General features: G+C 33.5%; 1 protein-coding gene across 1 annotated transcript in view; it reads left to right on the top strand.

Annotated features, from left to right (window-relative positions):
* Positions 1-22,351, top strand: part of LOC136040712 (tudor domain-containing protein 7-like) — a 69,363-nt gene extending 47,012 nt beyond the window's left edge. Inside the window, exons 8-12 of the mRNA XM_065725015.1 lie at positions 2,603-2,691; positions 10,545-10,699; positions 12,265-12,425; positions 19,812-19,963; positions 22,037-22,351. Coding sequence (XP_065581087.1) covers positions 2,603-2,691; positions 10,545-10,699; positions 12,265-12,425; positions 19,812-19,963; positions 22,037-22,236 — 757 coding nt within the window. The 3' untranslated portion in view covers positions 22,237-22,351. The remainder of the gene's footprint in view (positions 1-2,602; positions 2,692-10,544; positions 10,700-12,264; positions 12,426-19,811; positions 19,964-22,036) is intronic.
* The last annotated feature ends 757 nt before the right edge of the window (positions 22,352-23,108 follow it).

The following is a 23,108-nucleotide window of genomic DNA, read 5'->3' as shown; positions in this document are numbered from 1 at the left end:
TTATGCTAAGGCTTTTGTGATTCAGGGGTCATTTTTAAGGAATCGGGACACAAATTAATCCTTAGTGTAAAGAGTGAGTTATTGACGAGGGGGTTAACCCCCTCATATACGCAATTAATACTTAAGAATATTGAAGTTCGTTACGTAAGTTAATTGCTAAGTTACGTATATTTTTTTTTACTAATGAAAACGTTCGTAAAAAATTAAAATTTCTAGTTGCCTTTTTAAGTAATCAAAAAATTGGAGGGCAACTAGGCCTTCTCCCTCGCTCCTTTTTTTCTCAAAATCTTCCGATTAAAACTATGGGAAAACCATTTAGCCAAAAAAAAAATTAACATGTAAATTTCGTTTTAATTATTTATGTACGGAGAGCCAAGATCAAAACGTGCATTAATTCAAAAACGTCCAGAAATTAAACAAAAAAAAAACAAGTTTTTTCAATTGAAAGTAAGGAACGACATTAAAACTTAAAACGAACAGAAATTACTCGGTATATGAAAGGGGCCTTTCCCCCTCAACGCCCCGCTCTTTATGCTAAAGTTTTTTACTGTTTTAAAAAATAGTGTTAAGAGAAAGATTCACACTTTAGCGTAAATAGCGGGGCGTTGAGGAGGAAAGGCCCCTTTCATATACGGAGTAATTTCTGTTCGTTTTAAGTTTTAATGTCGCTCCTTACTTTCAGTTAAAAACTTGTTTTTTATTTGATGTCTAACCATAACAGGTATTTGAAATCTTACCTTGTTGTCGAGTGATGCACTGCAAGCAGGTTGTGGATACAACTTTTTGTCTTTTCATTTTTTATTCTTGAGTCAGCATGGTGGTTTAGCGGGGGAGGGGGGTAAATTCCCCTTTGATTTTTTCTCTCCCTAGATTGATAATAAATTTTATTTTAGTATTTCCATGAAAAACAATTTTTTCTGTACTGAATGAAACAAATAAAAACTAGAACAAAATTACCCCCTCCCTCTAAGATTTTCAAAAGCATACCCCCCCCCCCCCGTTTTTAATTTTTCTAGATTGACGCCCAGCCCTTGCGAATTGATACTGAAACTTCAGCTGTCAAATTATTTTGCCTGAATTATAGTCAACGACTGACGATTGACCGTGGTATTTTTAATCTTTATATTATTTTTTTAAGGTATCATTTTGAAATAAACTCTACATTTGCTTACTCATTCTTTTCCTTCTAGAAGGATGTTTTCTTTTACGAGAAAGTTGGTTTTTCGTTCTAGTAAACAAATTAAATAAAAAAAAAGTAAAAATACAAATTACTTAAAAATATTTTTTTCTTTGCATTTGAGAAAAAAAATACTTTTTTGGGGGGGGGGGGGGGGGGCTTTCTTTCAATAGTTGCTCGAAATATGTGTACTTCTCTTTTGTCAAAAATGGAAAAATTTGATATTTCTGATGAAATAGATGTTGTATCTCCTGGTGTAATGCCAACTACTAATTTAAAGTTATTATCTTTGTTTTGTTTTTAGATTAATAGAATATATTAAATGTTTAACATGAGATCCAAAATGCTTTTATTTAACATATCTGCTTTGGATATAAATAGTCGAATGCAGAGTTCATAAAATTTTTCTATTTAAAAGTGCTACTTCTAATAAATCACTGCAGCACCAAGCCACCCGAGGCCACAACTGTACACTCTCCACCCCAATCTATTCAAAGCCACACTCTTTATCTCCTCCCGTGAAGTTTCATTTCTCAATAAATCCTTACTTGTAAAATGTTTGTCACGTCATTGTATTCTAGCCGTGTGCAGTATGGACTTTGAAGCCCGGAGGAGGTGTACATGGCTTTTCGGTGGGTTTAAACTAATTGGCTGTCATAGGATTTCCGCTAGAATACATTTGCCCCTAACAGATAGCGAAAAAAGCACATTTTTTGGTAATCTCTCATCCTTTATCTGTAAAACATCGCCTAGTCATCTCAATTTTTCTTTTGATATAGCCCTAGAAAGTGCGATTGAACTACATGTTTTGCACTGCTTGTCGAACTGTGTCTTCGTAAACTTAAAAATGTTTAAATCTTTAAAACAACCTTGTCTTTTTTGTTAGCCATCGACGCTTTTTTTTTTTTATGGGGTTTGTCGAGTCTTCCCCTGCGACTAAGTCTTGGGAATAAAATCTCATTAATGGTTTGGGATTGGGCTTCAGAGCATGGTTGTCTGAGGTGAAGAACAAATAGTATAAAATCTGCCTTTTTTTGGGTAGTAAGATTGTGGATCTTTTTGGTTACCCCTTGTATTTAGGCTATCATTCTAAGGCACCCCAGAAACTCAAAGTTCTCAAGATCCTACTTTAAGGCTATTCCATATGTGGCGAAGATTTTGTTTGTGAATTTCAATGCGATTCATAGTAGCTCTGTTCCATGGGAAAAGACAGATAGTAGATTTTTAGAAAAAAATTAATTTCTTTAAGAGAAAAAATAAATCCTAGAAAAAATATGTTCGTATTCACATAATTCGGATCACTGCCGTTCATTTAGTGGTCCGTATCCTTACGTTTTGACTTTTGCGCTCTCTCTCTCATTTCAGCGATTAGCTATTTATATAGTTTAACTTATTCTAATTTTTGAAAATGTGGTACTTTTTTAGGATCAAAAGAGTTCTTCCAACACCTGCTCTCCAGAGAGCTGGGTCGTCTAGTAAGTCGTCTACACCCTCGCCAACATCTTATCTAGTCGGTACGTTGTTTGTTTTATGATAATTACTCAGTGGCTTATGCGCAAAGGATTTTCTTTCTGCTGAAATGTTTTTATCGCCTAAAGTTACAAGTAACAGCTTGTTGTGACAACTCTTAAGACATTAATAATAATTGACTGGAAATTTGGGATTTATGTGTGGTATTTAAGATGTCGTGAATTATCTGTAGTTTTTAGTTAACTTAGGTGTAACATGTCTTATATCATATAATGCATTCCCATCCTCTTCAAGTTATTTTTGATTTTCTTAAATTGAAAGAAACCTCGAATTTTTGGGGGTGCAAAACTTGATTAAACTCCCCGGTTTTTTTTATGTATTTTTTTCTCTTTTGCTGAAATTTAATATCAATTTATACGCTATACGAAAATGAAAGAAATGTTTTTATGGTGAATATAAGGTATAACATACTTGAAACAAAAGTTGTAAATTTTTAGAAGCAAAGTTTTAAATTTCTGGATGAAATTTTTCTGTAGCCTATATAAATTTGTTTCTTACTCTCTTGGTTAAAAACGTCCGTCTTCGAAAGTTATGATCTTGTGTGCTATAAAAGCAGTGTGATCTTTATAGTTGATTACTCCGTAGCTATTATCTGCTCTCGAGTCTATATCTGCCACTTGCGCAGTCTAATGCGTTTTTCACCATCTCTCGGTTAATTTTTCTTCTAAATTTTTAGTTTAATTTTAAAAAAATTCATTAAAATTTTAGTTTAATCAAAAAAAATCCGTAGCTCATGTTGTCAACTCTGCCTTTAACCCTTGCAGAATCTAATGTTGTTGTTATTTTTGGCGTGCAAATTGATTTGTTGCAGCTTTTGTTCATCTGAACTCCGTCGTTGATTCTTGGATGTTTTTGTTTTCTCTTCTTTTTTTCAAGTTGATTTATTGAAGCTGCGCCTGTTCTTAACGCTGCTTCTACTTCTTCCACATACGTAGTCTAATTTTATTGCTTTTGTTTCCCTGCTTTCTTAGTTCAAAATGTTTCTTTTTCGAAACTTGAAAAGACCGCAACCAAGAGCTATATTGCAGAGTTTTCAAGCCTTCCTCTACAAATGCTTTTTTTCGCGAAGAAAGATGGGGTTTGTTTGTTTTTCCCTAGGTTGGTCGCATAAGGTCTGTAGTCTATAATTGTAGGTAGACATAAATCACTCAGACATAAATTGAAATTTTTAATATCCTTTTTAGTATCAGAGAAACTTGTGCCACTGAAAAGGAGGCTAAGAAAATCTGTTTTTTTGTGTTTTTTGGGCATAAATTGTTTTACAAAGATCTTTCTTGATGTTTTCGGAAAGTGTACGAGATGCATCCTTTGCTTTTAAGGCTTATAGTATATATTCAGGCTTAGTTGTTCGAAAACCTATTCCCAATGGTTTTGTATGTGACCAACACGGGACCCAGAGATCGAATCACGCTGCAGGAATGCACTGCAGGGCCGACGCAGGGACCTTAGTAGTCAAGAAGCGTCGTTAATTCTTAAATAATAATAATAATATGTGACCAACCTTTGGTTCCCATTGATGTGATTTCTTTTTATCGCAAAACTGCTCGTGGATAACAGAAAATCGCAAGTGTTCACACAGAAACGGTTCACTATAGCTTTTGATCCGCAAAATTATTATGATATGTTTAAAAAGCAAATGCAGAGGAATGGGCTAAATCAAGTTCTAGAAGCCAAGAAAACATTCCAAGGGCCAATCTGTGAACGGCCAAGTGTTGTTTGTCAAATATTAATGAAAACTTCTGATAAACATGATTAGTTTCTCAGTTGTTTGCAATTTTTGGCTCTACAAAGCTACAATGCGATTTTCAACGTCTCAGTAGAAATATTTCAACACAGCCGTTGAACCGTTGTGACGCATTGACATGTAGAAAAAAAGCGGAAGAAATTTGACGAATCGCGCCAAACCCGCCGTTTAAACGTAAAATCGTATCAGTGGGAACCCAGGGTAACCCAGGTGTAAAATGCTATTAACTCCAAAACCTTCTTTAGCTGACGGGTTCATCCTCTCTTCCTTATAATCTGAGAAAATGTTGCATTTTTTGTTGCATTTTAACATTTGAGGTTAGTTTTAATAAATTCACGGCAGTAGAAACATCAAAGCTAAGCTTTAGCATAAATGTTTTCCTTTCCAGTCTGTCTTTGTTGTTTTATATATTTTATAAATTGTTGTTTCGCGAAACAACAATTTCAGCGCAAAGACCACAAATAATTGTTTTCTTTAGCCTCTTTTTCTGTGACACAAATTCTTTATTTTTATAAAGACAATCTTTATCTTTATAAAGGCAATGTATTTACCTCTATTCTTGCGCCATTTTGTGGCACACAACAACAATTTCAACTCAAAGAGCGCCAAAATACTGGATTTTTTTTAGCTTCACCTGCTTTCAACTCCTCGAGGATGCTTTAACAGGAGGATGCGTACCTGTGTTGCTTTTACAGTGCTTCTCACTAATTGCAGTAATTGTATTAGCACAGGGTTGTATCCAGGGGTGAGGGGCTTGGACCTGGGCTCCCCCGAAATCCAAAATATTTCCGAATTTCTTGATACATTAAATTCAAACTATCAAATGATATTTCAAACTATCAACAAAAAAATATTATCAAAGAAAAAAAATCGTGCGAAAGTGCCTGTTTGACAAGGAGTGTTTTGTCAAATAAATCACCAAACAGGGCAGAGTAGAAGAATATGATACTATGCATAAATAGTATTACGGTGGTTACAACTCTAAACTATCCTTGGAAATCTATTGGCTACTTTGAAGCTCAGCCAACTTAAATAACTTTTTTTGCCGGTCCAAGTAAAAAAAAAAATAAGAAGGTAAGGGATACAGTACTAGACCCTTAAAGTCCATACCGGAGGTGCTGGTCTCTGTTTCAAGGTCCTTCAACCAGGAAGTTTAATTGGGGGCATGCTACCCTGTGCTTTCGCAAACCCTTCCTACTTACCTTCCCCAGATCTCTCCAGGCAACTATTTGGGTTGGGTTGACTCTACCTGGGCTTACAGAGTCAAGCCACTGACTCCCGTCCCAAGCTAAATGAACTGACAAACAAACAAACTGATGTATGCATCAATAATATTAACATGTTACTAACGACTAGTTAGTTTTATAAGGACTTTTTTGGAATGCAACACGGTCTCAAGAATAATTTTCATGTCAGAGTTTTTCACTCAGTCATTTTACTGGCTTCGTTCAAATATATATGAGCTGAAAGTACTACTACTGACGACTACATCACCAAGCCGTCGGTAGCCAACACCGTCACGCATGCTCCTCCTCCATCCGAATCTATTCAAAGCCTTCCTCTTTACACCCTCCCACTAAATTTCTATTTCCCTTCAATCTTTCCTTGAGAGATTCTCCCATCCCATTTGGAAATGACCTGCTTCTTGCTTGGCCCTAGACGGTTGACCCTCGAGGATAATTTCTGGTGATATGTCATAAGGAAATATGGAATTTAAGCTGAAAGTAATGTAAAAGAAACTATTTTGAGATACATATGAATCATCTCACCGTTTTAGGATCACATCACTTTCAGTCACTTTATGTTTTGTTTTTTAGAGTGAGAAACGGGGATACACGTATATCAGGAAAAAGATAAATAAAAGTTAAAATAGGGATAAAATGTTTTTAATAGACAGTGATATATTTCACAGAAAATACTAGATATTCCGGTCACATATGCAGTGACCGCCATCAGTAGTAATATGTCATCAGTCTTCGAGATTATCTACGCCAGACAAAAGAAACTTCTAAAAAAAAATTTGAATAAAATTTTAAAATTTAAAAATAGGTTAGAGAAGTCATAGTTCTTTTGGAGTTTAAGAGTATAATGCTTTTACAAATACGAATTTGGCTGAAAATGTTTGGCCAGTTTTGAATTACATCATCTAAATTTACTATGTTTTTCAGTGAGTCGTTCTTATTACAGCATACCATAATTTCTTTAATTATCATTATACCATTATTTATTTAATTTATCAATGCTATAATTATGACTTTAGTACTATAATATAAATTTAATGGCTAGGAAGTTCAAAGAACGACAGATTGTAAATACACATTGTTATAACAAATTTAAATAGCTAGTACAAAAATTAATATCTCGGGTGTCATAGATTCGGGTCCCACTGAGGACGCATTTTAATATAAAATTATCGTGGTTGAGATTGAAGATGAAGATTTTGAATTACAGCGTCTAAATTCACTGTATTTTTGAGTGAACCGTTCTTATTATACTATACCATACTTTATTTAATTATAATTTTACTATCATTTTTTTAATTTACTAATACTACAATTATGTCTTTAGTACTATAATATAAATTTAATGGCAAGGGAGTTTAAAGAACGACAAATAATAATAGCAAATTGTAATATCAGATTTAAATAGTAAGTTCAAAAATTAGTATCTCGGGGGTCGTAGGTTCGGGTCCCACTGATGACGCATTTTAATATATAATTGTCGTGGTTGAGATTGAAGATGAAGATTAGTTGTGAACTAGAGCGTCTAAGTTGTGTTGCGAGAGCAACACATTGGTTTTGTCGTGTTTTTTTCTAGCACCCCGATTTCAGCTTATTCCTAGAAAGTGGTAATGGTTTAACCTCTGCAGTTTTTACGGAAAGTGTGGACGTTGGGCCGGATTGATGAATATGACTTTTCATTTTGGAAAGATTCGTAGAACTCTTGCCTGTGGCCAAAAACCTATTGTTTCAACCCATTTCTGTTCGTGATTTCATCTGAGTTTATCATTCGGTTTTTCGCACTTGGGATTGCGGTAGAGAAATGTATTAGATATGCCTCTTTTAAAATTAAAATTTCTCGCATTGCTAAAGAAATTAGAGTTTATCCTTTGCTCCTTTCTAAGTGATGACGCTAGAAACTTCGCCTGTGGCAAAAAAGTCAACTTTTCAACTAAGACAGATAGATTTTTTTGACGGCAGTCAATAGCTCTTGATGAGCTGATCAAAGTATGTGTCTTCCATTTTTTGGTAGAAAAATTCCTTCGTGAGATATACCAGTTTGAAAGTTTAAAGGGATTGACAACTTCAGTAGTAAGGAACATACTGAAACCAAAAATAGGCCGATACCAATTGTGAGACATATAAGGGAGTTTTAAGCAATAGTTGGCTGTCAGCTCATAATCATTTTCGGTAATGAGGCGTTCGCAACTTTTGCTAGTTGGTGTACCTATTATTTGTCTCCGGTGTATTTGATGGTAAGACCAATTTGGTTCCAGTGGTAAGACATGCAGGGGACTTGTAATCAATAATCAGCTGTTAGGCCACAATCATTTTCAGCGATGAGGGGTTTGCAGCTTATGTGAGTTGGTGTATCTAGTATTTATTTTAAGATTATTACAGATTAACAACTTCAACGTTTAATCGAAGCGAGGAAACAAAACCAAAGTGCTGCTTTCGCAACACTTTACTCGGCAAAGCCGAACAAAGGTTGCCGCAACACCTCACGTTGCCCGTGCAACTTAGATCTAATTTACTATGTTTTTGAGTGAACAGTTCTTATTATACTGTACTATAATTTATTTAATTATAATTATACTATTATTTGTTTAAGCTACTAGTAATGTAATTATGTCTTTAGTACTATAATACAAATTTAATGGCAAGGGAGTTCAAAGAACGACAAATTTTAATAGCAAATTTAAATAACAAGTATAAAAATTAATTTCTTGGGGGTCGTAGGTTCGGGTCCCACTGAGGACGCATTTTAATATAAAATTATCGTTGTTGAGATAGAAGATGAAGATTAGTTTTGAATTACAGTGTTTAAATTTACTATGTTTTTGAGTGAATAGTTCTAATTATACTATTATCTGCTTAACTTACTAAAACTGTAATTATGCCTTTAGTACTATAATATAAATTTAATGGAAAGAGAGTTCAAAGAACGACAAATTTTAATAGCAAATTTAAATAGCAAGTATAAAATTAGTATCTTGGGGGTCGTAGGTTAAAGGTCCCACTGGGGACGCATTTTAATATAAAATTATCGTGGTTGAGATTGAAAATGAAGATTAGTTTTGAATTACAGTGTCTAAATTTACTATTTTTTTTGAGTGAACAGTTCTAATTATACTATTATTTGCTTAATTTACTAATACTGTAATTATGCCTTTAGTACTATAATATAAATTTAATGGCAAGGGAGTTCAAAGAACGACAAATTTTAATAGCAAATTTAAATAGCAAGTACAAAAATTAGTATCTTGGGGGTCGTAGGTTCGGGTCCCACTGAGGACGCATTTTAATATAAAATTATCGTGGTTAAGATTGAAGATGAAAATTAGTTTTCAATTACAGCGTCTAAATTTACTATGTTTTTGAGAAACCTTTCTTGGACTGCCGCTTTGTTATATCTACTATTGACATCTGAGAAAACACGAGATGTTTTCTTTTCTAGCTTTTTTTTTATTCTGAACATGTACTATAGGTCTTAAAACCAAAGGATGTATCTCATGCTTTCTTTGAAAATATCTAGAAAAATTTTGGTTCAGGTTCAAGTATTTTCAAATAAATGTACTGATAAAAACATCTTGAGCCCGGAAAATAGCAAAATTGTTTAGATTAAGCGTTCAAAAACACGACTAAATGATCAGATATAATGGAAACACTGATCATTTACTCACTTTTAAAAATTACTTTTAGTTAATTTTGAAAAATGAAATAAAAAGAATCAAAAACTCTTCCAAAAGGTGGCCACTCCCGACCCCATCCACTCATGCTTCCAGGGAAAATAACAAATTTGAAATAAAAATGGTATAAACGTCAATTGGTTGGATTCATTATAAGAATTTGGCGAGATAATATAACTTTTACTAACTAAAAAATAACACGACGTGGCCGCCTGCTGGGTCTTTCATTCGACTTAACATAGCGACGAAATCCTATTACAATTTAATGCTTTGTAATTCGTTTACGTTATCTTTTTAAGATTAGTAGAAGTTTAATATAAACATTATTAATACCAATTATAAAGTAATTGGGAAAGAGGTCCAAAAAGAAAAATGTATCAGTCTATAAAAAAAAAATGAACTACCTCGGACTGTGGATATAAGCTTAACCTCCAGCGTGTGTGTGGATATAATCTCAACCTCAAGTATGTATGGATGTAAGCTCAACCTCAGTTTGTTAGCTGCTGAACAGCTGCATATCCAAAATAATTTTACAATAAGATAATATAATAAAATATAATAATTTTAGCGTGTGTTTAGACGTTGTAATAAAAATAGCATAAATAACAATAGATAAAAATTTAATAAATTATAATTTAATTATTAATATAATATAATAAAATAATAATAATTTTTAGTGTATGTTTAGACGTTTGAATAAAATATATATATATATATATATATATATATATATATATATATATATATATATATATATATATATATATATATATATATATATATATATATATATATATGTACAGTATATACATATATATATATATATAATACATATAAAGTAAAACAGTTCAAAATAGAGACGAAACCTTTTTATTGACAGTGAATAGATATAAAATTATTTAACTAGATATTTCGAACACATATATAGTGTTCATCATCAGCAGTGAAACTGCTGATGATGAATAGTTTTACTGCTGATGATGAACACTGTAAATGTGTTCGAAATATCCAGTTAAATAATTTTATATCTATTCACTGTCAATAAAAAGGGGTTTTAACCCCTGTCAAATATGGGGTTTTATTCCTTTTATCTATTATTTAATTTGTTATTATTTATTTAATTATATTTCATTAAATTATGTTTATTCCAACTTATTTTTTTCTATTTGTTATATTTATTATAGGAAATATGAGACAATTGAACTTATCAAGAGAGGATAGTTTGCATGTTGTAGCCCTTGAAGGTGTGGTAATACCACCTCTTCCAGTACCTGATGTTACTCATGATGGATTTATGGACGTCATTACTACAGTTGTAGTTTCACCCAGTAAATTTTGGGTAACAATATTTTTTACTTTGCCTGTTCCTTTGTGTTTTTCTTCGTCTTTTTACTTTGTGTTTTTGCGTCTTTTATGCTTAGCTTCCTTTTAATTTGTGTTTTACTTCTTTTCGCTATGTTTTTGTTTCTTTTTTGTTTCAATTATTTTCACTTTGTTTTTACTTTTTTGTGCTTTACTTCTTTTTGCTTTGTTTTTAATCCTTTTGTGTTTTACTTCTTTTAGCTTTGTGTTTACTTCTTTTGTGCTTTACTTCTTTTTACTTTGTGTTTTTACTCTTTTTACTTCCTTCGTGTTTTTTTGTGTGTTTTCTTCTTTTTCTTCTTCTTTTCCTCTCCTATTTCTTGGATGCCAATATTTATTTTATTTTGTTGTTCCTCAAGGGGGAGGTTAATGCTGAGTGGTTCAAAGAAGGAGGGGGCTTGGCTGGGGGTTGCCCACTTTGATCAAATTTTTCGCTTTGATTCGGCTGTTTTTGCTTATATTTGAGTCGGAGAGCCTCAACAAATTATTTCAGGTTAAACTCTGGTGTCCGATAGGGAGATAATTTGTCACCAGTGATGTTTGCTATTCTCATTGGCTGTGTTCGGTGGAATCGAAGTGAACCAAAGCTGCAGTCTCTTTAACAGATATTTAGCTGATGACTGAACTTTCTTGTCACTCTTTTCACTTAAAAAAGGTACTGATCTTCTGATTCAATGATTCATTTAGAGCTGGGTCGGCTCTGGCTCAGCTTACAGTGTCACACCATTGACCCCGTTCCAAACTGAATAACCAGTGACACAGGTACTCGAACCCCCTGACTTCAGGATTTCAATTCTTGAGCGCTAACGCTAAGCAGCTTGAAAACTTAATCAAGGGATTTGAGAATAATTGTTTCAGATGCATATTTATTGGACAGGTAGTATCATCAACGCCTTTACCTAGGAAAAGACGAAACACTTGTGACTGATAAACAAGTGATGGCGTGAATAGGGGCATATGGTGTGAATGGGTGGTGGCCGGCTTCCCCATGATATTTCCTGGCGGGTCTGTCCCAGAAGTAGAAGATGTGGACGGCAGAGAGCGACGCCTAAACGCTGTCTCGAGATGGCTGATGTGCTATCGAGCTAGTCCTTTAAATATCCTTGGTTCAAATCGCTGCTGAGGTCACCGTGGAGAAACGCCATCTTCGTCTTATGTGCCAGCTGGAATGGAAAGACCTTAGTGTCAGTAAGTTTAGGTATTATGACGAAACGTACCATAACACTGGTCAGTTATTACTGGCAGTAAGCAAATGTGGAAGTCAGAAAGTTCTATCCAGTTTAATGTTAGTAATTCCAAACTAAATTTTTGTAATTAAAATAAACCTTACGCCATAAATCAGGCCATATGAAGTCTAGTTCATGGTTAACCGTATGATGGTGAATCTGAATAATTGAGTTGCTGATATTTCCGAGAGGTGGCGTTAAAAATAATTAAAAAAAGGGTTTTTATTCCACACTTTTTCTAGTTTCCTCTTCTATGGGATGGGAGCGGGGTATTTCTTCTGTGGAAGGCTATGTTACTGAAGTATTCTTGTTCTAGATCCAGTCGTATCGTGATCAAGCTGTAATTCGCAATTTCACTGATGAAATGACGGAATATTATACAGATGAGAATTTGCTATTATTTGGAAAGAATGTCTCTGTTACCAACGCTACGCCAGGGAAGTGTTATGCTTTTAAACACGAAGAAGTATGGTATAGGTTAGTCGATTCATCCTTTTCGTACTCTTCTGTATTCGTCATCATTTCTGCTTTCTACTCTGTTTTTGGTTTTGTACTGTCTACTTTCTTTTGTCTGTATTCTGTTCTTTTCTGTTAAATATTTCCGTTGCCAACGCTACATAAGGGAAGTGCTATGATTTTAAATACGAAAACTCTTGGTATAGGTAAGTGGGCTTATCCTTTTTCTACTCTTTTGTTTTCTATGCTGCTCTTTGTTTCGTATTTTATACCTTTTTTTGGCTATTTTTGTTCTTTTCTGTTAAATATTTTCGTTACCAACGCTACCCCAGGAAAGTGCTATTCTTTTAAATACGAAGAATAGTGGTATAGGTAAGTGGGTTCATCCTCTTTCTACTCTTTTGTTGTTCATCATTTCTTTTTTCTACTCTGTTTTTATTTTGTACTCTCGCCTTTCTTTAGTTTGTCTTCTGTTCTTTTCTTTTTTCTTTCTAATTCTGTTTTCCACTCTTTTGCATAACAGTAAAAAGGTTTACTCTAAATAATTTTGCTCCTTAAGAAGGGAATTGGTGGATATTTCTTTTTTATTATTAGTATTATTAATAAATGGGTCACAAAAGTTAAATCTCTAACATATGTCTCCCACACAATATTACTAACAAAACAAAAATAAACATTAGACTTTCTAGAGGAATAATGCTACTTGTAAAAACAAATAGAAGCATTTTTAATGATGAATGATGATTCTTAATTTAGAATAATCGTTCTAAATTATTATTTCGTTCTCAATTATTCAAAAAGTCTCAAAATAATTAAAAATATTTTCAGTTAATCTAAACATAATTGTTGGATGTTTTCGGTATATACTTTGTGACGCCAGACCCATCAAGAGTCTCTCATATGCTGCTAGTTTTTCCCAATTTGAAAACACGGTTTTGTCGCCTGTTGAACCTTCGCTTGAACGAATCGACAAATGACCTTCATGAAATAACCTTAAGGAGACAATTACAGACTGATATACAGGGTGACCCAAAAAGATGCGTACCCATATTTTATTTGATAAAAATCAATTTTTTAACGAATGTCTTTTCTGTTGCAGGACTTGAAAGGTGAACTTGTGGACGATCTTTTGCAGCTATAGTCGCCCCAAAAATGTCTTGGACAAATCAGCAGAAGATATTTTCCCTGGAGACCTATTTTGCGACAATATCATACCAGCGTACACATTCAATTTCGAAAACGTTTCCATTGCCGCAACTTTCCACCAAAATCAACGCTTAATAGTTGGGTTACATAGTTCAGAGACCATGGGACTGTAGTGGACTTGTGTTCTAAAGCCACAGGAGGCACTTAATCAGGCAGGAAAAAGAGTGCAAGGACAGAAGAAAACATTGCTGCAGGGAGTGACTACACTGTCCTTCACTGTTCATCTAAACGTAACTAAACATGTTCAACTAAACGTAAGAACACGTCGCAATGACTCCATTGTCATTCCGCGTTCTTGGCTGCGTCTAAGCTCCAATTTCCTAGGGCTGTGTCCTACTGAGTCCCTCAAAGCAGAAACGTTTTCTTCTGTCGCACTCTTTTTCCTGTCTGATTAAATACCCCTCTGGCTTTAGAACATAAGTCCACTACAATCCCACGCTCTCTGAGCTTCGTAACCCAATAACCAATCGTTGATTTTTGTAAAAAGTTGCGACAACGGATGATTTTGTCGCAAAATAGGTCTCCATGGAGAATATCTTCTGCTGATTTGTCCAAGACATTTTTGGGGCGACTATAGCTGCAAACGGTCATCCATAGGTTCGCCTTTGATGTCCTGCAACAGAAAAGACATTCGTTAAAAAATGATTTTTATCAAATAAAATATGGGTGCGCATCTTTTTGGGTCACCCTGTACAATACCAAACCAAACTGTTTTCAAGTATTCTTTTCTATGCTTTTCCTCCCTCAGGTAGTCAGAGCTAACTATGTGCCTACTTGTTTTTCCGCAGTGAACAAGTTCATTAGCAGTCAGCAGAGATTTGACAGTGACCAAATGGATGGTAAACCATCCCTAACTATTCTGAATGACCATATGGATGGTCGTGGTCATGGATAGCCCTAACTATACTGAAGCCGTGTTTGTGGTCAAAGAAATGACTTTTTTTTCGTTTTTTGACGTAATACCTTATATTAGGGTTTTTTTTTTCCAAGACCGTATTGCTTTTCTATGACAAACAAAAAAAAATGCATATTTGCTGATGACGATTATTGTATATGTGATCGAAATACACTGACTTTTGTATCTGTTTTCATTGTCTAATAAATGAACTTCATTTGAACGTTTATCCCCATTTGAACGTTTATTTGTTTGGAATTGAAGTTGAATTTTGGGTGGTAGAACGCTCTATGCTAGATGAGATGCCGGTAAATCTTGAGCAGTTCAGCCTTTAAGCCTTTTCAGCCTAAATCAGCCTTTTAGCCTAAATGTCATTTCTTATGTTCTTTCTGAACATAATAATCGCTTTTCTCGCAAATTCATTTTTAAGCCTTTTTGGACCCTTAAAAATGGTAAATGCTTTCTATGTGTTTTGGTATACAAAGCGTTAAAGTATTGCTTTCAAACTTACTATTTTATAATACAATTCAATTTGTTAGAGTTATATAATCCGCAAACATTGATTTGTCAAAATTAAGTTGGATACAAGATTCAAAACAATTTCTCCATTTTTCTATCCGCCATTTTTTTCTGTGGTCTTTGATATTTTTCGACACCTAGGTAAAACGGTCGTTTTAAGCAGCCTAACAGAATAAGAAGAAAACATGGTGGGTTTATTTTGAATTTTTTTTATTCAACTTGCCCTGCACAAATCAATGTTTGTGAATTATGCTTTTACAAAATGGATTTGTTATGAAATATTAAGTTTGAAACAAATGTTATAACCCATTTTATATCCAAAAAATAAAGAATTAAATTATTATATTCAGAAAGAGCATAAAAAATTACATCTAGTGGTAAGTTCACCTGATTCTTAGGTGAATAATTAGGTGAAACTTCTCAGTATTTACCAAGATGCCTAGATTGGAGAAGCTCATAAATTAAATTTTATTTCGAATTCTTATAGTCTTCTTACAACAGTACTAGTTTTTCCAGTTTTTTTTTCTAGTTGAAATATTTTTCTAGTTGTCAAGGGTTTCTAAGCCAGGTCTATGATCTTTTTTCCCAAAACTAGTTCCCTTACCCTAGGCCTACTTAGTTTGAAGTGACGTTTATGGTTGAGGAAATAACGTTGCATTTCTGGTGGTAGAACACTCTATGTTAGATGAGATGCCTACACTAGAGAAACTCATAAATTAAAGTTTGTTTCGAATTTTTTTAGTTATATAATATAGGTATATGAAGGTATTTTATAATATAATATAAACGTATAATTTAAGGCTTCCTAATATAATGGCATACTGCTTAAAATAAAACTTAAGCAATTTTTAAATAAATAATAGTTTGAATATATTCTATAAAAGTTCTTCTTCACAATTTGAGTCTAGAACCAAGCACTGACCAGATAATATCAATGCTTGAATACTAAAAAGTAAGTCTAAGAAGTGAGTCTTTACTAAAAAGTAAAGTTTGAACTTTGTCCCAATTCTTTGAGAATGACTGCTGAAACACAAGAGTCGTTTAATTAGAATAATTAAAAGCTTTTTTAAAAGTACTAAAAACTTTAGCGTAAAGAGTGAGATGTTGAGGAGGGGGCAACCCCCTTTTTATATGTAATGATTTCTGTTCTTTTAAAGTTTTAATGTTCCTCCTTACTTTCTGTTGGAAAAACTGGTTTGTTTGTTGAATTATACCCCTAGAAAGTAGGTTGAACTAAATTTGTTAGTACTGAACGACGGATTTAGTACTAGAATAATTGACGACAAAAATTAGCATATGAAGTACCTAGTCAACATTACTTGTATTGACAGTATTTGGATCATATTTGAGCAGTTAAAAAAAATTCTACCATTTAAAAAGTATTAGGAAAGTGTTTTCTAAAATTCATAACACGTTTTCTGTGCTCCATTTGTTAACTTTGTCACCTTTTTGGAATGTTTTTAGTGCGTCAGATAAAAGAGCTTGTCAGTCAATTTTTTTCGTTACGCCAAGTTCCTACTGGGTGAATCTCTGTGGGCCAAAAATCGCCTTATGGTTTCTGTATATGGAGTTTTCAATCTGTATGCTGTTGTCGTGGAGCGTAGATTACGCTTCGAATAGAATTTGGATACTTCAAATAGTTTATTTATTGCCTTTTTATAATTTTCATTTTTTCCTATTAAAGTTGTTTTTTGCTTCCTTCTCTCTTTTTCCCCCTTGTATGCTCCATTTCGACACCATTGTGTTTTTATTGGGTTAATAAAATTTCATTCATTCATTCATTAGAAATATTAAATAAAAAAAAACAAGTTTTTTTAAATGAAAGTAAGGAGCGACATTAAAACTTAAAACGAACAGAAATTACTCCGTATATGAAAGGGGCTTTTCCTCCTCGACACCCTGCTCCTTACGATAAAGTTTTTTATTGTTTTAAAAAGTAGAGTTGCGAGAAAGAATCAAATTTTAGCCCAAGGAGCGGGGTGTCGAGGAGGAAAAGCCCCTTTCATATACGGATTAATTTCTGTTCGTTTTAAGTTTTAATGTCGCTCCTTACTTTCATTTAAAAAAACTTGTTTTGATTTTTTATTTAATTTCTGAAAGTTTTTGAATTAATGCATGTCTGATTTTGGCTCTCCGTACGTAAATTACTAAAATGAAATTTGCATATTAATTCTTTTTTTGGCTAAATGGCTTTCTCTTAGTTTTGATCAGACGATTTTGAGAAATAAGGGGTGGGGAAGGAGGTCTAGTTGCCCTCCAATTTTTCGGTTACTCAAAAAGGCAACTAGATCTTTTAATTTTTAACGAATGTTTTTATTAGTAAAAAAAAAACGTAACTTAAGAATTAACTTACGTAACAAACGTACATAACTTACGTAACTTACGTAACGTTTTATCCCAATTCTTTAAGAATGACCCCTGAATCAGAAAGGCCGTAGAATAAATAGTTGAAATTATTTAAAGAATTTTTAGCATAAAGAGCGAAGTATTTATCTCCTCCTAAATACCTCGCTCTTTATGCTAAAGTATTTTTAGAACCCTTCATATGCGTAATAATCTCTATTCGTTTTAAGTTTTAATGCTTCTCCTTACTTTCAATTGAAAAAACTTTTTCATGTTTAAATTTTCATTGTTTTTTTTTATAGTAATGCTAGAAAGTCCTGCGCCCTTTTCATTGAATTTCTCTTCCCCCATGAACTACTCCTCCTCGGAAAGATCCTTCCATATAGCCCCCTCCCCTGAACCCCACACCCAAACCAAAAAAATCCCCCTGATAACGTCGGTACACTTCCCAGTAGCCATTACTGTATGTAAACATTGGTCAAAGTTTGTAACTTGCAGCCCCTCCCCCAGGGACTGTGGGGGGTAAGTCATCCCCAAAGACATAGTTATTATGGTTTTCGACTATGCGGAATAAAATGGCTATCTCAAAATTTTGATCCGTTGACTTTGGGAAAAAATGAGCGTGGGAGGGGGCCTAGGTGCCCTCCAATTTTTTTGGTCACTTAAAAAGGGCACTAGAACTTTTCATTTCCGTTAGAATGAGCCCTCTTGCAACACTCTAGGACCACTTGGTCGATACGATGACCCCTGGGAAAAAAAAAAAAACAAATAAACACGCACCCGTGATTTGTCTTCTGGCAAAAAATACGAAATTCCACATTTTTGTAGATTGGACCTTGGAATTTTTTCTATAGGGTTCTCTGATACGCTGAATGCGATGGTGTAATTTTCGTTAAGATCTTATGACTTTTAGGGGGTGTTACCCCCTATTTTCCAAAATAAGGCAAATTTTCTCAGGCTCGTAACTTTTGATGACAAAGACTAAATTTGATGAAACTTATATATTTAAAATCAGCATAAAAATCCGATTCTTTTGATATATCTTTTAGTATCGAAATTCCGTTTTTTAGAGTTTCGTTTACTATTGAGCCGGGTCGCTCCTTACTACAGTTCGTTACCACGAACTGTTTGATATATTATTACAAGATGGAATGTTTAGACATAAACATAGTTTATATTTGAATTACAAATAATTTTGCTTATTGTCTGGTGCACGGTTGTTTCACTCCCATATATAGTGATAAGAGATTGCCTTATTTTTTTAGTCACACAAATAAGAAATCGTATCAACCACCTGTTCAGCAATAGAAGATCAGAGTGGCTACATAGAGAAACAGAGAGTTGATTTGTAAAAAATTTTATGACACAAAACTGTGGCTAAATTTCATTTAGAATATAAAGAAGTTTACTTTTTACAAGCCCCCCCCCCCCAAACAGACACAATGTTCAATGTACAATATCGTTAGCAATAAACAACGGCAACAAACTAAACTGTTGCCATATTTCCAATATCACTCGCAATAAGTAACAATAAAAGATTAAACCATTATCATAATAGCTGCTATATAATATACATACCATAATAATTGATATCATTATGATATTATTGGATGAAAATTTCGACAGTAATAATGGATTTAAAAGGTGGGATTATTTAACTTCACTTTGATTGGTTTAATTCAGATTAGAAGAACCTCTCCATGCCTGAAATTATCGGTCTAAAATTGCGTTAAAGTTTTAACAGTTTTACAATGTGTTGACCTTAACGTTAAAAAATGACACCTGCTTTTCCTGATTTTGATTGAAAATGTTGATTGAAAAATTAAAAAAAAAAAATAAAAAAAATTTGAAAAAAAAATCGTTAAAAAATTTTTGAAAAAAAATGATTGAAAAAATGTTCCTGCTTTTGATTAAAAAGCACCCAACTTTACGGATTTAATTCTTCATAAATAGAGACATATTTTTGACATTTTGTCACATGTGCGACATATCGTCACATATTTTGTGACATTACCGCATGTTTGTGACATAGTGTCATTTTTATGACACAATTTATTTTCGAACTATTTTGTGACTTGATGAATAGGGTGTATTTGAAGACTTGGACATAATCTGAGGCCTCAATTGTGTACGTCTAGTGGAAATTTTATTTTCATAATCGTTGGTACTTCAACTGTCACTTTCTTTTGTTATTGTTAACTGTCACTTCCACTTCTAGCTTGTCGGTTCCATTGTCCTTGATAATTTAACTGCTATTGTGCTTGGTCACTGTTAACTGTCACTGTTAACTTGTAACTGTATTTTTCACTGTCCTTGGTACTTAGTTGAATTTCAGCATTGATGAATCCACTGTGAGAATGGTGTTTTAGCTACAGTTTTGTCAACATTCTGTGATTGTTTCAAGTCTATTATATTTTATTATAATGTTTTTCTTTTTATATCAGGGTTTTGTTGGAAGAGCTAAAACCTGGTGCAAGTTTTCAAGGTACTCTTATTGACTATGGAGACGCAATTATTGGTCATCTATCCGGTTTGAGAACATTGACTCCCCAGTTTTTTGGACGACCAGCTTTTGCTGTCTCTTCTTCTTTGGCAGGTATACTTCATGTTTTTTTTTTTTTTTTTTTTTTTTTTTTTTTTTTTTTTTTTTTTTTTTTTTTTGCTGGCTTTTCTTATTTGGCTAGTATAATTCTTGTTTTTTTTTACTGCCTCTTCTGCTTTGGCTGGTATACTATTTGCTGTTTTATTACTGCCTCTTCTTCTTTGTTTTTTTTTCTTTTTATTGTATAATTCTTGTTTGTTTTTTTACTGCCTTTTCTTTTTTTGGCTCGTATACTTCTTGTTTTTTTTATTACTGCTTCTGTTTCTTTTTTCTTTTTTTTGCTGCCTCTTCTTCTTTGGCTGGTATAATTCTTGTTGTTTTTATTACTGCCTTTTCTTCTTTGGCTGGTATACCTCTTGTTGTTTTTATTACTGCCTTTTCTTCTTTGGCTGGTATACGTCTTGTTGTTTTTTATTACTGCCTCTTCTTCTTTGGCTTTTTTTTTTTTTTTTGCTGTCTCTTCTTCTTTGGATGGTATGCTTCTTGTTGTTTTTTCTTACTGCCTCTTCTTCTTTGGCTGTTTTTTTTCGCTGCCTCTTCTTCTTTGGCTGGTATACTTCTTGTTTTTTTTTTCTGTCCGTTTTTTACTGAAACCCCGTTCTCAGGATTGCAAATTTTGACTGGTATTCACCGTTGAAATTTTGAGTCTTTGAAAGTCTAATGTCTTTTCTTTAATAATGTCTTCTGTTTAAAAATAAAAACATTTTAGGTAAAACAGGGTTTTCTTTTGTTTGGAATGCAGTTATTTAGAATGAATAAAAAAATATTTAAAGAAAATGCCTAAAGAAAGACTTGTCTTTGTTTTTTTGTTTTTTTTCACGTTGAAGAAGAGAGGTGGGCTTGTCCTTTTGAAATATTCGCTTTGCTTTTTCTGTATTTTCGTTTGCCCTTAAAAACCCTATTTTTGATCGTTTTGCTGCATTTATTTACGTTCTTTTACTTAGACCGTAAAGGGGGTACCTCAGTATTCCTCTAACCCCCTCCTCCAATCTCTAATACTATGAAAATGCTGGAAATTTTCCCTAAATGTTTAATCTGAAAAACGTCTACTATGTCTTCATCTAGTTTAGCATGTCCATTTAGCTTTATCTTACAGCAAATGTGATCATTCAGTTTGTATCAAAAATATAGCCGTAATTGGCTTTCAGGCCATATAAATACAGTGATCATTATTAATGAATGCTCAAATCACGAAGCTTTAACATGAATATATTTTTATTCAGAACAGGCAATAAAGGTGAAAAAATTCATCTTAATTTTCGTTAATTTAAATAGCTATCGTATAGCACTCAAAAATGAGCGCTAAAGCATGCTACTTTTACAATCTCAAGGGATACAGAAGAAGGAAAAAATCGCTTGTTAAATACGCTTACAAAATAATAACAATAATAATAACAATAATTTATTCCAGAAAAACCCAATGGGCCATAGGAATTTTACACAAAAAACAAAACAACAAATTAAACTAAAATAAATTAATACTATTTAAAGAAAACGATCAGGATGTGCAGCTGTCTTGATGAAACCTTGCTATCTTTTCAATACGTATTTCATTCTATCTACCATCCATACCTCATTCAATTTTTCTTTGCCATACATCTTTCGCCTCCATTCATTCAATTCGACCCATTTACACAAAAAATGTATCAAACTTTCATCCTGAGATCCACACATAGGACAAGCAATAGATTCTACCTTCTCCCCTTTTCTTCCTTGATACTTTCTTTTCTTTCCAATTAAAAATCCATTTCCCGTCCAATCCAAATATACTTTCAAATCCTCTCTACCCAACCTTCCAAAATACCTCCTCCCCCCAACTACCCTTTATCTGTCTAAAATTTTAACGACCCTGAACGATCCAGACTTGCCCATCACATCTGGATTTCTATTAATATTGCGCGAAAGAATTTGCATATCTCTTCGCACTACACTTAACGTGTTGTACTTTGTTATCATGCCTAGTAATTCCGCTCATTAGTACGGATGGTGGAAAAATAGATCGATGCTTCTCGTTTCCTAATAGTTTTACATTTCGCTAAAAATTATAGTGTTTTGATTTTATTTCAGATGTAGTACCGTCCTTTGGAACATGGACCTCGAAGGAATGTGGAGTTTTTCAAACACTTGTTCTCAATCGTCCTTTGGTCAGCGAGGTAATATCGACTGACAGAGAAGGCTGTCTTGTTGTAAAATTGTATGACACATCTAGTGAAGACGATGTTATCATAGCAGTTGAGCTTAAAAATAGGTTGCGGCCTTTGATGTGATTTGAGACTGTTGCCCTTTATACCTTATGGCCTCTTTCCAGTTTTTGTTTAAGTGAAATTAATTGATGTTTGGCTTTTGAGTTTTGTAAAATTATATGAGCATTTTTGTATTGTATCCGAATTTGCGTTGGCTTTAATCTTGTTTCTTGAATTTTATTTCATCTCTTTCGGGGCTGTTTGATTGATGTATATTGTAGAAAATATTCAATGGTTATCCTATCCAGGAAAAAATATGTTGATGGAACAATTCTTACTTCATAATGAGTATAAAAATTATAGCCAACAGATTTTTTATGCTATCATGATAATAACATCGTAAGACGAAAAAGTCGGAAGTAACTCTAACGTAGTTGCAGGTAATTGTCTTTGCTTTAAGTCATTAATAAATTTAACCAAATTACCATTTTGTTGCTCGGCAACAAAAAAAAGTTATTTTGAATTTTTGGATTTTAATCAAGTGCAGGGCCTGAATTGTTTGTGCTGGGACACCGGGATAATATATATGTTTTTCTTTCTGTATTGTAGGGGTGGTTCTTAAGGGCTGGACACACGTACATTTTTTTGGCACCGGTTTGCCAAATCAATTCCGAATTGCAAAAAAAAAAAACGGTGGTGATTCGAGCTTGAAAAATTTCAAGCTTTTAGTGCCGATTTATAAAACAGCACTGAATTTCATTGTGATTATAAAAAAAAAATGCTCTTTCTGAGGTGTTTCAATTCTCAAACGTGTCCTTTTCTTCAGCAAGAAAATCAAAAGAACGAAGTTGAACTTAATCATGTTGACACTGACATTGACATTGACACTGACATTAAGAAACGAATAAAGTGATCCAAACGCTCAAATGAAGCATCGAGCTCTGATTCATGCTATA

The sequence above is a fragment of the Artemia franciscana genome, chromosome 21 (assembly GCF_032884065.1).
Source record: "Artemia franciscana chromosome 21, ASM3288406v1, whole genome shotgun sequence".
NCBI lineage: Eukaryota > Metazoa > Arthropoda > Branchiopoda > Anostraca > Artemiidae > Artemia > Artemia franciscana.
Note: the sequence above shows the minus strand (reverse complement) of the source record. Positions and strands in the feature narration are given on the sequence as shown.